The sequence below is a fragment of the Amphiura filiformis genome, chromosome 11 (assembly GCF_039555335.1).
Source record: "Amphiura filiformis chromosome 11, Afil_fr2py, whole genome shotgun sequence".
NCBI lineage: Eukaryota > Metazoa > Echinodermata > Ophiuroidea > Amphilepidida > Amphiuridae > Amphiura > Amphiura filiformis.
The window spans coordinates 16,209,828-16,225,842 of NC_092638.1; the positions used below are offsets into that span (position 1 = coordinate 16,209,828).

A 16,015-nucleotide genomic window follows, 5' to 3' on the forward strand; every position below is an offset into this window, starting at 1 on the left:
CAGATAAGTATACTTTTCTACATCGCCATGACAAGAGGAATAATTTGGAGAACTTTTCAACAGCATTTTTTTTGAGCAATTTGAATTTTGACCTCTGTGTGAACTTTGACCCGCCATATCTCCAAATGCCCAATGCTGACAGAAGTCCAGTAAACTGATTTTGGAAGTTCGTGGTCTTGAGAAGCAATGTCCATCAAAAACAAAACTATGAACACCAAAACAAGCTTCTGTGGCAAAATTGCATTTGGCAGCCTGCCGATCAGCTAATTTCAAGAGGGTCAATGCCCGGGGTCAATGACTGTGGAGGCTTCTGTTGAATTGACATGGATTGGCCCCATCAATTATTGTGTATAAATAATTTTGTTCTCATATTGGCCTCATATAGGCCTATGGCCTATGCTTAAATATCGCTCCTTTTGGAGATCAAAGATAAATAAATGAAAATCTTACCTACTTTAATTACGATACACAAAAAATTCACACACATGCAACTGAATTATTAAAGGTCAGTTCTTTTTTTCCCGTAGGCCTATATTGCTGTCAATGTCATACACACTATAGGCCTATATACGATATACGAAATACATAATAACACGATGCGTGTGATTGACTGGATTTACGCTCCGCACACAACGCAGTACAGAAGATAGTCATCCCGGATAGTCATTTCGTTTACAGGTACAAGGTCAAAGTGATGAAACTGGTGATCTGTACCACGGGCTGTAGTACCATTTCCGAAATAGACACGGGCGCACACCACTAAATAAACGTCCCATTGAAATACTACATGCGGAAAATACAAGTAAATTTGTTTTTCTACCCCACACAGTGACATCGCCCCGATATCTTCATGGCAGAAAATGCCATTGTAGGTTGAATTATCCACAGCCACGCATGACCATTGTGTTCCCACCTGTTTAATAGTTTTTAAACGAATAATGGGCTGAAGGACATCCGACTAAGGCTAATGACATTAGCCTGCTAGACCTCTGTACGGTCAGCGAGCATACATAGGGTAGCTGCAGGTAATATGGGACAGCAGGTAATATGGGACACCTGTTTTCATTTTAACAAAAAGTAGCTTAGAGAAAGTAAACACTTTAAGTTGATTTGTTAAGTGTTTAGAGACATCAATTGTGCTTCTAGAAATGCAGTTTTGGAGTCTGTGTATCAAACTCTTGGAAATAAAAAAAAAAAAGAGTGAAATTGCCCAAAAATTATGTCGTTTTTTGGCCTGATATAAAATCAATGACGTCACATTTTATGATTGTGTATCCAAAAACTCTGGTACTGAGGGGGCATTTGTCATTTTTTATGATCTTTAATAGGTGATGGGTTAAGCTTATCAGCAGGTAAAATTCCACTGACAAGTGGCACTTTCCTTTTATAAATGATTATTTTCTCTGATTTTCAACTGAATGGGTGCAGGTAATATGGGACACATAGGAAATTGTGTGCATTGTCAATGCGAAAAGCAAAACTATTTAGAAAATTGAATTTTCTTGTAGAAATTTGCATTTAACATTCAAAATCATGTAACAAAAATGTTTTTAGAACAAAAGAGTGATTTTCTGAACTTTTGATTTTCACCATAGAGATAACACAGTGTCCCATATTACCTGCACATGCAGGTAATATGGGACACTTGACGATGACGTCATTTTGACGTCATAGCGTCCAAACAAACATAAAAACAAGGTAACATTGCCTGTTTTATTAATCTTAAAGGACAGGTTGTTCATCATAACAATCTCTTGTGGGCATATCTTCGTTAGTTTTTATGCAAATAAGCTAAACGTCCTTAATGGTCCCATATTCCCTGCAGGTACCCTACGCCATTGTCATCAGGCTGCCTTAGACTGCCTCTACGATAGTCTCCTACACAGCCAGTTTGTGTCAGTCGGTCGGACACTCGTCGATCCTGTATGTTCGTGATAGCCACATACAGTCTGGCCCGAGACTACCTCCACGAGGGTCTACGCTGCGCTATTTAAAATCTGAATTTTGGTCACTTTTTCAGCTCAAGACGCACGCTAGTTTCTCAAGACGCTAGCTAACGACGATAATATCTGTTGAACATATATGTTCAAGTGCAAGGAACCACTACAGATCTGTTATACGAAATCATTTACGGGAGATATTCATCATTTTGTACCCCGGTATCCAAAGATTTATCGTCTGAATATCAATCGTGCATAGCACATTTACGTGTATCGATCCCGTGTATTCATTTCAGTGTCTCACACGGGTTGATAATGTAATTATTAACCGGGCGATGTCGGTGTGCCCCATGGGTTTAATATTTTGATCGCACCAATGTCTTAGGGAGTGTTCATTAATACTTTGGTAGGGGGGCTGGTCTAACTCAAATTTTTCGTTCGAAAACTTTTTTGACCCCCCCTCGATGGGCCGCTAAACTTTTTTGACCCCCCTCTTTTGACAGACAAAACTTTTTGACCCCCCCCCCCCATTATCGTATAACAAACATTATACTTAATAATGTTGTTTCCAGTGGTGTGGTATCTGGGTCACATGTCATTGAGGGAGGCAAATGTTTGAAACATTCCCGGTGGGACAATTGCGCATGAAACACAAGCACTATGAAATTTTCATTTTATACTTAATTTAGATTGGTCCCAAATCAGGGCGTTTATCTGATTTTACAGGGATAAATGAAATAGAGGATTTATTTGGAGGTTCATAGGCACATCAGCATATAATTGGGATCCGTGGCTATTATGATAGTACAAATACGCACAAACCGCGCAAAAAATTGGCCATATTGAAGCTTGAATGGTCAAATATAGTTAAAATTGGAACTAATTTATGCAAAAAGTTAAAAAGTTAAAATGGTCAAATATGAGATTAATTTAGTCACGCAAATGTACACATGTATCAGTTTTGGCCCCCAAAGACCGTGGCACCTGGGCCTGTGCCCACTCTGTCTTATGGTAAATCTACCCATGGGCCTATGTGTACAAAATAATTTTTGCAATGAGAAATAGTAAACTATTTATTTGCAATATTTTCTTGATTTAGTTGTATTTTGATCAGATTGGTACATAATCATGTTTGTAGCCTACTTTGAAGAGATATAAAATTATATGATTCTATTTTTGATCATCTGTAATGTTATATTAATTAATAGATATGTGTACACTAAGTGCCATCATTTTTTCAAAGAAAAGCACTGAAAACCAAAACTTGCCCATGTTAAAAGTGATATATAGAGAGTCTCAAAAATTTTGGGTTTTTAAAGGGGATAACTTTTTTGACCCCCCTTTCCTACCACCTAAAACGTTTTGGTCCCCCCTCTTTTAAGGTCCAAAACTTTGTTGGCCCCCCCTCCCTTTTTACCAGCCCCCCCTCCCCCCACCAAAGTATTTCTGAACACTCCCTTAAAGATTAAATTTTTATCAAAATTTGATTTTGACGACAAGTTATAAATACAAACTTCAGAGAAGCGAACCCCTGAACAGCCGCGCCCCGAATTTCAGCCAACACTCCCTCCTGATCCTGTTCCGGGCATGATCCCGGGGGCATGATATTATTCCGAGAGTCACCCATGCACATTTGATTCGGAACATTTTATGAACAGATTTGTGATGTTGAAGCTTGTTGAGCTCCTATTCTATCGTTTTTATGAACACAACCAACTCAAATCAAGTTCGGGACGCCGATATATATTTTGCACTATAGTATAGGCGCTATTTTTACCAGGACTATGAACTGAGGGTAATTCAAGGGTGATAGTACCAATTAATGCGAAGGATTTAGCAGAGGCTCTGGAAGATTTTGAATATTGGGGAGGGGGGTATTTTTGGCCTGCTCCGAGGGGCGAAATGCTGAAGGGGGTAGGTGCCCGCGCTTCGTGTGGAAGCTTTTCAAATGCATATATTTTTACATGAATTGCACTTCTAGTACAATTACATTTTGAATTATATATCCTAAAATTATGAATTTTACCTTAAAACTTATGAATTTTATCCTAAAATTATGAATTTAACCATAAAATTACGAATTTTACCTCACATTAAATAGCTCATTATTGAGGGTCTCTATGCCGGGGCTCTATGGTACTTGGGCCCCGTCACCAAAATTATTGAGGGGGCCGGCGTTTCACGCCTTGCAGCAAGCCAAAATGTTGGGCCCCAATATTCAAAATCTTCCGGAGCCTCTGAGTAATATGGGGGGTCTAGAGGCATATAGTTTCTGGGATAAGGGCAATTTACCCTGTATTAACTCAAAAAGGGGTAGACCTTTTACATCCCCAACCCCATAAGCTCCCATATTTAACTCATAAATACACCACCCTGCTATACACTAAACACTTAGGCCCTATTTAACTAAAAAAATACATGGTCTTTACAACCTTTACAAAAAGTTTGTAAGTAATATGGAATTTTTGGCCAAAAAATGAAAATTTCACTTTGACCCCCCTCCACTGGGATTTTTTTTACGGGAAAATCAGTGGAGGTGTGCAGGAACATGACTCAACATGTGAGTAGGCCTAAACTTCTATTGGGAAAAATGACGTGAATTTGCGAAAAAACAGGAAAAAAACAACTTTGAATGTGATTGATCAGAAGCCAATAGCGACTGCTTGGTTACCATGGCAACGGTTTTATTACCTTCATAACATGGCCAACATATCCCTACATAAGCACAAACTCACTTGAGATTGTATCATGAAAGGTTTTGGAGATATTTGCAAAAATGTTGGAATTCATGATTTCCCTAAACCTTGCCTTTCGAACCACCTTAACATGCTTAAAGCAACCCATTTTTTCTTAAAACCCCGCTTAAAACGCGCCCAATATAGACCTGTGTGATATGTTTTGTATTTATCATTCTCTCTTTCTGTGTAAACAAAGACGTGGGGGAGTTTGTTCAACTTCCAGAGATGTCACAGGCTGTCCCAAAAAAATCCTGAACTTGCGAAGCGTAGCGAGCGCAGCGAGCGAAGCTCTCGCGCAACACGGCCGAGGGGTCCGGGGGCCCGCTTAAGGCCCCCGGTCCAGGGGTCCAGGGGCGAAACCCCCCCCGAAGCCAGATGGTTTCTGCACATTTAGCACCATAGTAAAGGCCATTTCAGAGGGTAAAAAGAACAGTTCAAAGCTCCTGGCTTGTTCTACACTTTTAATGGTCCAGGGCCACTCCAAAACTGAAAAAAAAATTTAAAAAAAAAAAAAATTAAAAAAAAAAAAAATGTTGTAATAGACTGGCATCCAGAAATTTTCACCTGTATCAAGCGTTCCAATATATCTTGTACTAAACTTGGCGGGAAACTTGGTTTCAATAATTTGGTAATTACTTAACTTGTAAGGTTTGTTGTTTCCAACTCATTTAAGTTTAAAGCCTTCGTAAAGTTTTCTTTAGTTGTAGCAGGCAGTGTTGTAGGTCTCGAGACCAGGTCTCGGTCTCGAGACCATCTCGAGACCTTTTTTGTAGTGTCTCGGTCTCGGATGTCAAGGTCTCGGTCTCGGAACTCAAAAGTCTCGGTCTCGGAAAAGTCTCGGTCTCGAACGTTTTTTTTGTTCGAGACCTGTCGAGACCTGAAGAAAAAGATATGATTTTCTGTTTTTGTTCATTATTTATTCCTTACCCTAAATTTCAATGAATGTTGAAGAAATTGTTAAGAATAAAGATACAGAAATCATTTTATAAGGTTATAAAACGTTATAAATGAATCATAAGTAAGTGAGCTTGTTCGGATGTGAGCTTCCAATTTCAGTTCATGATTAAACATAGGTGGGCAGGTGGTGGAAGTGAGGATCCTACTTAACTTTTGCAAGGGGAACATTCTCCACAGAAGCAAAATAGATGAACAAATAGTTGCCCTGTGCAGTGTGCATCTTCTTTTCAGCACGAAAAACAAGTGTGTTTTTGGCCCAAATATGGTAAAATTGCTCAATTTTGCGCGCTTCGCGCACTGTTGTTTCCATCCCTTCACACACTAGCCTAATTTTGCCTCCTATCGCCAACATTTTTGAAATTTTCCCAAAATTTGGAGAAAAAATTGCAAAAATTAAGACAAAAGTGTAAACTGCAGGTCCAAATTTCTTGAACAGTTGGTACAATGATGGGTTCCCTTTTAAATTCTCAGCGGCACACCCCTACCCAAACCAAACTTGAGTATCACAGGGGATTAAACCAAGGTCTCGGGTCTCGGTCTTGGAACTTAGAGGTCTCGGTCTCGGAAGGGGTGGTCTTGGTCTCGGAAGGTTTGGTCTCGGTCTCGGTCTCGATCTCGGACGGGCAGGTCTTGGTCTCGGACATAGAGGTCTTGACTAGCAGGATCATCGAGTGTTGGGATGTTCTTATTGTGGACATTGTATATAGGCCTACTTTAGGATTATTTATTCAATATATAATTAATTGGTAAAAAAGTTAAAAATCTTACTTTTTGTCATCATACTGATAAAAAGGATGGTAGCAAATTTTAAATACTAGGCGGTTACCCGTATTTGGCGGTTCTCGGCTGTCGCGATTACCTGGCTGATGGTGACTGTACTCAGCAAGTTTTATGCCCATAGGACAGTTTTTACTAATTTGACCTCAAAATGACCTTCCAAAATTTGGCTCTAAATGTTGACTGTACCCACCAAGTGTCATGCCCATATGACAGTTTTTACTAATTTGACCTCTAGATGACCTCTGGTGACCTTGACCCACTAACCAATACAAACTTGTTCTGTCCCGGGTCAAGACGCACCCACCCGTCAAGTTTGAGGAACGTGCGACCCCCAGTCTCCGAGAAAAACAGTTTTTACTAATTTGACCCCTGGATGACCTTGGGTGACCTTGACCCACTAACCAATATAAACTCGTTCTTCCTCATACCAAAGTATTCTGCTCATACCAAGCTGCACCCACCCACCAAGTTTGAGGAACGTGCGACCCTAGTCTCCGAGAAAAGAGGCGGACAGACAGACAAACAGACAGATTCTGGTGAATTATAGTAAGATAACATAAACATGAGAATTTACGGACCTAAAACGAGATGTAGGCCTACAATTGAAAACACTCTCAACAATTTGCGGGTGAACTTGACATGGCAGGACAAAAAATAACTTATCATGGCGGACCCCAGAATGCGAACAGATACCACAACTGCAGGGGATGCACAGCACGACGTGGGGATGAAGTGAGAAACCTTTGCAAAATGAAGACCTAATTGAAGCCATTTGGTGGACCATTTTGGTAGAACAATTAAAGATTTTGCAAGGTATCATGGAAGTTATTGTAAATTGGCGGAACTCACTATATGATCCTGACTCCACTTGACCCTTGACTCCACTTGACCCTTGACCATTTTGGTGGAACAATTAAATCTAAAACAAAGTATTATATCAAATGAAAAGAAAGGTTTTTTTTAATCTTTATTTTATTTGCTTCGTTTGATTTCATCACATTATATATTTCATTGCATCACATCATATACTTGTCTATTTCTATCTTTACTAATTACTACATATTAAGGGGTGGGGTATGAACGTTTGGACAGTATTTATTGTAGGACATTAGAGCACATCAGACATATCGAATTGCATTCTGAATACGAAGAATGTCATTCTGATATCAAATAATTTTTTTTTGAAATTCGCAATTTAACACACATTTTATGGCAAATCATTAAAATTGATATTTTGATATTTAACAGTACTTGAAGTAAACTTTATAAATCTGATGATTTATACTTAAAGTGTATGTAGGTGGGATGAAAAGCCGACGATCAATTGAAAATTTTGACCTTTCGTATTGAAGATATGGATTTTTTCCCCAAAACACCAACAAAAATAGGTCTTTTGGGAAAAAATCCATATCTTCAATATGAAAGGTCAAAATTTTCAATTGACCGTCGGCTTTTTCCTCCTGCTACATACACTTTAAGAATATGTCATTAGATTTATATAATTTACTTCGAGGACTGTTATATATCAAAATTTGAAAAATATCAAATTTTTATAATTTGTCATCAAATTTGTATTATATTGTGATTTTCAAAAATGAAAATTATTTGATATCAGAAAGACATGCTTCGTATTCAGAATGCAATTCGATAGGTCTGAGGTGCTCTCATGTCCCAAAAAAATACTGTCGAAACGCAATAAACGCTCATTTTAGATCCCTTAAGCTTTCTGATTCTTAATTCAGAATGTACCCAGCAAACACAAAGGGTATAAAACGTTTTAATAACATTCAAAAGACATTTTTGAAATTTGATGCAAAACATTCTAAGCAGAATGTTATTTACGTGTTGACAAAATATTTTGCAAAAATGTTTACCCAAAATATAACCCGACATTTAAATGTTATTAAAACGTTTTGAATACACGTTTTAAGAACATTTTGAGTTTGCTGGGTAGTACACTAATCAAATCTAGATATTTATATTTAACGTAACGATATTTACTACTTGACTTTTTAATTAATGAATAATACTTTATTATTAAATTTTCCTGCATAATAATAGCCAAAAATAAGATCTGCTTCTGTGGTTTTAATTTTAACATTGTAATGTTGCAAAATTATTTTGTAAACTTCACTCCATATCTTTTAGGAAAAAAGAAAAGTTCACTACAGTCTACTTCGTTGCAAATTTCACATACATGTATGTTACTATTTTTTCTTTTCCTATTTTGTGAAGGAAGAGTTTTGTTACATAAAGGGATCTGGAATGAGCGTTTTGACAGTATTTTTTATGGAACATAAGAGCACCTCAGACGTATCGAATTGCATTCTGAATACGAAGCATGTCTTTCTGATATCAAATAATTTTCATTTTTTGAAAATCACGATATAATACACATTTTATGACAAATTATAAAAATTTGATATTTTTCAAATTTTTGATATATAACAGTCCTCGAAGTAAATTTTATAAATCTGATGATATATTCTTAAAGTGTATGTAGCTGGGAGGAAAAGCCGAATCAATTGAAAATTTTGACCTTTCATATTGAAGATATGGATTTTTTTCCCCAAAAGACCTAATTTTTTTTGTGTGTGTTTTTGGGAAAAAATCCATATCTTCAATACGAAAGGTCAAAATTTTCAATTGATCGTCGGCTTTTCATCCCACGTACATACACGTTAAGTATAAATCATAAAATTTATAAACTTTATTTCGAGTACTGGTTAATATTTTATACAAACACTGGCTGATATTTTATACAAACACTGGCTGATGAACGAAAGACCCCATTTTGGTCTTACAAGTCTGATAGTACCTCTTTTGACTTTTTGATAAAATATCTCACCCCTGCTAAGTTTTCCAACTTTTGCTTGCGCCAGTCCAAACTGTGTCACTTTTTTTGCTTTATTTAAGATACAAACCTGACATTTCTATAATGGTAAAGGATTTCTAAACACTTAGTAATGACTTTTCATCCCTCACAGATTCCAGTGTCATCAGCAAATTGTGTTAAGTTAACTTCACCTTCGCAATAGTCGATGGGGTAATTCAATACCCATGTATTTGTCTTATCTTACTAGACATAATTTCTGCCGCTCTAATAAATAATAAATGAGATAAATTACAATCTTGTCTTGACCCTTCTTGAAAAAAGAAATTATTAAATGAGATAAATTACAATCTTGTCTTATTTTAACTTCACCTTCGCCATAGTCGATGGGGTAATTCAAATAGTGTTATTTTAACTTCACCTTCGCCATAGTCGATGGGGGTAATTCAATACCCCGTATTTGTCTTATCTTACTAGACATAATTTCTGCCGCTCTAATAAATAATAAATGAGATAAATTACAATCTTGTCTTGACCCTTCTTGAAAAAAGAAATTAATAAATGAGATAAATTACAATCTTGTCTTATTTTAACTTCACCTTCGCCATAGTCGATGGGGTAATTCAAATAGTGTTATTTTAACTTCACCTTCGCCATAGTCGATGGGGTAATTCAATACACCGTATTTATCTTATCTTACTAGACATAATTTCTGCCGCTATAAATAATAAAGGAGATAAATTACAATCTTGTCTTGACCCTTCTTGAAAAAAGAAATTAATAAATGAGATAAATTACAATCTTGTCTTATTTTAACTTCACCTTCGCCATAGTCGATGGGGTAATTCAAATAGTGTTATTTTAACTTCACCTTCGCCATAGTCGATGGGGTAATTCAATACACCGTATTTATCTTATCTTACTAGACATAATTTCTGCCGCTATAAATAATAAAGGAGATAAATTACAATCTTGTCTTGACCCTTCTTGAAAAAAGAAATTTGACATATGACCTTTGTGTAATATATAACTTATAGTATTTTTAAACAATTCATTTCAAAAGCTTATATTCTACGTTATAATGTAACCTGATAACACACATTCCTGTTAACACAAACTAAATGATCAAACATGTGTTTTGTGGTTACCCTTACTTTGTACAACTCTTTGTAATATTCGCCTATTGTGCTTTAATGTCTTCTTGATCGTTTTCAACTCCATCAATCAGGTTTGTGCTACTTTTTTTATTACTTACATTTCTCTTTTCAGGAAATAATTTGTACATCCTGTAAATAATTCATTCCATTATCAAAAGAGTGTTGATTTTACAATGATATTGGCATGTACTGATGATATTGGGAATGTTTGAATTTCTAAGATGAAAATTGTAGTAGAGTCTGACATACCTCAATAATATTCTCAGTAAGAGACAGCTAAAATACTTCTAATAGTACCAACTGTTTGGACTCTCTTTGGTTTCTCTTTTGTGTGAATTTTCATGTGGCTTTTCAGATGACTGGAGCGAGTGAAGCATTTCTGACAATACTCACACTGATAGGGTTTCTCTTTAGTGTGAGTTCTGACATGTGCTTTGAAATTACAACTTTGTGCAAAACATTTCTGACAAAACTCACACTGATAAGGCTTCTCTGGCTTCTCGTTGGTGTGATTGCTTCTGATATGCTTCTTAAGGTGTGACTTAGTTGCGAACGATTTCTGACAAAAATCACATGGAAAGGGTTTCTCTTTGGTGTGAATTCTGATGTGCATTTGGAGGTCATACCTTTGTGCAAACCATTTCTGACAATACTCACACTGAAAGGGTTTCTCTTTGGTGTGAATTCTGATGACGTGTACTTTGAGATTACTACTTTGTGCAAAACTTTTCTGACAACACTTACAGTGATAGGGTTTCTCGTTGGTGTGACTTCTGATGTGGCTCTGAAGGTGTGACCTAGTTGCAAACGATTTCTGACAAAACTCACACTGATATGGCTTCTGGGTGGTGTGACTTCTGATATGGCTCTGAAGGTGTGACCTAGTTGCGAACGATTTCTGACAAAAGTCACACAAAAAGGGTTTCTCTTTAGTGTGAATTCTAATGTGTGCTTTGAAATTCCCACTTTGTGCAAAGCATTTCTGACAATACTCACACTGATAGGGCTTTTCGTTGGTGTGATTTCTGATGTGCATCTGAAGCTGTGACTTAGTTGTGAACGATTTCTGACAAAAGTCACACAGAAAGGGTTTCTCTTTAGTGTGGGTTCTGATGTGTATTTTCAGATGACTGGAGAGAGTGAACCATTTCTGACAATACTCACATTGATAGGGTTTCTCTTTGGTGTGAGTTCTGACGTGTATTTTGAGATTACCACTCTGTGCAAAACATTTCTGACAAAACTCACACTGATAGGGTTTCTCGTTGGTGTGACTTCTGATGTGGCTCTGAAGGTGTGACCTAGTTGCAAACGATTTCTGACAAAACTCACACTGATATGGCTTCTGGTTGGTGTGACTTCTGATATGGCTCTGAAGGTGTGACCTAGTTGCGAACGATTTCTGACAAAAGTCACACAAAAAGGGTTTCTCTTTGGTGTGAATTCTGATGTGACTTTTGAGATCACTACTATATGCAAAACATTTCTGACAAAACTCACACTGATAGGGCTTCTGATTTCTGAAAAAGGGTTTCTCTTTTGTGTGAATTTCCATGTGCCTTTTCAGATGATGGGAGCGAGTGAACCATTTCTGACAATATTCACACTGATAGGGTTTCTCTTTAGTGTGAGTTCTGATGTGTGCTTTTAGAACACTACTTTGTGCAAAGCATTTCTGACAAAACTCACACTGATATGGCTTCTCGTTGGTGTGATTTCTGATATGCACCTTAAGGTGTGACTTAGTTGCGAACGATTTCTGACAAAAGTCACATGGAAAGGGTTTCTCTTTGGTGTGAATTCTGATGTGTGTTTGGAGATCTCTATTCTGTGCAAAACATTTCTGGCAATACTCGCACTGATAGTGTTTCTCTTTGGTGTGAGTTTTGACGTGTATTGTGAGATTATTACTTTGAGAAAAACTTTTCTGACAAAACTCACAGTGATAGAGCTTGGTGTGAATTCTGACGTGTGTTTTGAGATTACCACTAAGTGTAAAACATTTCTGACAAAACTCACACTGAAAGGGCTTCTCGTTGGTGTGACTTCTGATATGGCTCTGAAGGTTTGACTTAGTTGTGAACGATTTCTGACAAAAGTCACACAAAAAAGGTTTCTCTTTGGTGTGAATTCTGATGTGTCTTTCGAGATCACTACTATGTGCAAAACATTTCTGACAATATTCACACTGATAAGGTTTCTCTCTGCTGTGTATATATTTGATCCTATGTCTCTTAACATGAGCTTTCAATCTGTCAAAAGAAAGAAGGTAGATTCCACAAAATGTACAAGTGAACGGTTTCAGAAGTCTCATTTTCATCCTTTGGAATTATTGTGAATTCAATATCAGAAAGTGATAGTTCATTATGTGATATGCGCACTTAGAATCCGCCATGAAAGAGCAACTTCTATAAACTTGTCCATTTATAGTTAAGTACTAGTAGCAGTCAAAACCATCATTCTGTACAGGCTATCAGTTGTACTTTACCAACATATCACTCCATCAAAAATATCTGAAAAGTAAAAAAAAAGTACAATATTACATTTCTATAATTCAAGGAAATCAAAAGGGGATGACCTATGACCTACTTCCGATGACCTTATTGACACGTGATGAATATTACTTATTACATTTTACAAAATATATTATTAAAAGTCTTATTTTCTGTAATTCTGTTGTAGAAACTCTAAGCGCAATTTTTTCATAATCCTTGAAAGTTTCATGTATTAACATACTAATAATAATCTTACCCAGGTTGGACAGTGAGGATGCTAATCCATCGAAATTCCAAGCTCATACAATAAAAATGCACAAGCCTGGATAGCCAGTGCCCGGAGCCAGTGTAGGCTAATAAGATGCATGCTGGCCCATATAACTTTGATAAATAAAGCAAGAAATAGAAGAAAATAGAAAGGAAAAGGAGAGAAGGGCCACTCCCAAACACAATTGTTCAATTTTACTCTTAGCCCTTACTTTGTGAGAAAGGAAACTGGAATTCCAATCACAAGCCCCGATGCAACGAGAACGTGTCTAATAGTAATATGGCATTTGCAAATGAATAGAATGACCCCTTGACTCTAAATGTAACATGAAACATTACAGGTTTAACACATGGCGGATTTTAGGTGCAACACAAATCAGAATTGTTCAGTATTGAAGTGAGCTAGCTATAATAATTATGCCAAGATAAGTTGCATTCAATAACATATGCATACGTACAGTATGCTTTACTTTTACTGTCACTATATAATCAAATAGTAATTATATAAACTTTTTTTTATGACCATTTACTATTGTATACTTAAAGGAGTATTTCGTGATCCTAGCATCCTCTTTTTATGACATTGTTCAGTACATATCCACGAAAAAACCATATTCCCAAAATTTCAGTTGATTCCGATTTTGCGCTTATGAGTTATGCATGATTATGTGTATTACACTGCTCCATAGACAATACGTTGTAATTTCGTTCTGGTGCACCAGAACGAAATTCAAATTTTACGATATCTTTGCAAAACGAATTAATCTGCAAGAAATATTTTGTACATAAACATTATGTAGCCAGAGGTTTCCAGTGATATAAAAATCTCAACTTTTTTTTGAGAAAAGTGGGGGGTGAGGCTGTGGATCACGAAATGCCCCTTTAAATGTAATAAATTCATATTTTTATTTGTCAAAAATGGATGGCAAAGTCTAGCCCCCCCCCCACGACTTGCCAAAAATTGCTTGCGCACTCCCTTTTGTCTGGCCAAAAAATTCTTACCCCCAATTTTACCCTCCTCAAGGATTCTTGTGTTTTAAAGTGGCAAAAGATGGATTGAAATATTAACTTCAGGTGCCAAAAGAAAGGGTGTTGTTTCTGGCTGTTATAGTATTGCTATTCATGTACGTCTAGACAGTCATGTCAAAGCTAACGATTATGATTAAAATCAATTTGACCAATTTTAATTAAAAGACATACTGAAAGCAATTTTAGCAAAATTAATTTATTTACATGCACAATTACTGGGCTGGACTTAAGGAGGACTCGAAGCCAAGTCCTCGAGTCGATCGAGTCTGCGTGGTCCGAGTCCGGTCCGAAGCTTCCGAGTCTGAGTCTTTGACAAAAGGACTAGTAGAGCGGGTAGTAGAGTCCGAGTCCTCCAACACTGAACTGTACCTATCCCCAAGCTTCGTATCACAAGCTATCGGTTGTTCATACGAAAGTTAAAAATTTTCGAACAATAACAGCTGAATCCAGACAGGGCCTAATTCTGCATAAAACCGGGCAACGTTATTTCTATAGATCTGCTGCGCATTCAAATTGCATTGTATTGCATCGTAATTTCATTTGTGTCTATGCTAATTATGTTTACACAACATGAACTCACGTGTTTTCAAGCAAATTCGCCGATAATATGTGATCAAAAGCAATCGGAATGTTACAAAAGTACAGATCGCATTCAGCTTACTTCATATGAGATGATCTTTGGAAAAATACGGCATAATTTGTCTTGGTGTTTGCAGAATGCCATGCAGTAAAATATTAATACGTTGCGGCCAGGGGCGTAGCAAGAGTATCAGGGGCCCGTGGACAAGGAGCAGTACGGGCCCCTTTAACCATGGCGGGATTTACCTTATGGGGGCTATGGGCCAGGCCAAAATTTGGAGGCCCCGAACTCACGTGGCGAGGAAGGCATGTGTACTCAAGTCAGTGGCCAAGTATTGGTTTACTTATAATATAGAAGGGGGCTAACATATTTTGTCAATTTCAGACTATTTTAGCCCCAGATCAACATGAATCCTGCTATTGGATTGCGCGCGAAGCGCGAAAAATTGTACAATTTTGCCTTATTTTGGTCAAAAAACATGCTGTTATTGGGGTTAATCGAAAGATGCATAACGCAATTTTGGGGCCCCACATTTTGGGGGCCCTGGACCTATCTGGCCCAACTGTAAATCCGGCCCTGCTCACTATTATCAGCCCTTATTTAATTTTCGCTTTTGTGCCCGGGGCCCCTGATCCCTCGAGGCCCATGGACTTCGTCCACCCTGTCGCCCCGCTTGCTACGCGCCTGGTTGCGGCAATTCATGATTGACAACTAACAATCGGCGTGTCCTTCGTATCCTCCACTGTCAATTTCTTATCCACTCACTAATCCTCACAAAAGCTTTGTGTTGATTACGTAATGTGTGGAGGCAAATTGCAATAAGTACAATGAAATAATGAGTAGGGCGGGCTCCGAGGCAGGTTTCTTCTTCATCTTTAAACGTAACAGTATTATTCTCCAAAAAAACCCGGAAGCTTGTCGTTTGGAGCTCTAGCTGAAATACAGCAAGATAATGTAAGATAGTAAATGTAAACCTGTATTTTAGCTATTCGAGTATCTCGAGCTAGCTGAATCTGAAATTGAAATGTAAAAGCCCCGGGGTAAAAGCTTAAAGTTTTAGTTTAATAAGCCTATGTCCCGGGGCCTATGTTAACCCCCGAAAAAACACACCGAAAATAACGTGAACGTGATAAACGTACTTCCAGCCATTATTTCATCACTATAGGATCATCGAAATCCGTCAAATCTGGACTTAAAATAGAAAAAATACTCGAAATAATCTGCACATTTCGACATACC

The 16,015-nt window shown here is 37.4% G+C and overlaps 1 protein-coding gene across 2 annotated transcripts; it reads right to left on the reverse strand.

Annotated features, from left to right (window-relative positions):
- Positions 1–9,173: 9,173 nt before the first annotated feature.
- LOC140164428 (uncharacterized) lies at positions 9,174–16,015 on the reverse strand. 2 transcript variants are annotated; one of them, XM_072187708.1, is made up of 2 exons: positions 15,916–16,015; positions 9,174–12,918 (listed from the first exon to the last, which is right to left on the reverse strand). In XM_072187708.1, the coding sequence occupies exon 2, from the start codon at positions 12,723–12,725 to the stop codon at positions 10,668–10,670; it is 2,058 nt and encodes a 685-aa protein (XP_072043809.1). In that variant the 5' UTR covers positions 12,726–12,918; positions 15,916–16,015; the 3' UTR covers positions 9,174–10,667. The 2 variants fall into 2 exon arrangements, with proteins under 2 accessions (XP_072043809.1, XP_072043810.1); XM_072187709.1 differs by having other exon boundaries at positions 15,887–15,960.

Bases quoted from the DNA above. Each gene is read 5' to 3' on its own strand.
- LOC140164428 (XM_072187708.1), bottom strand. From the start codon at position 12,725: ATGAAAATGAGACTTCTGAAACCGTTCACTTGTACATTTTGTGGAATC.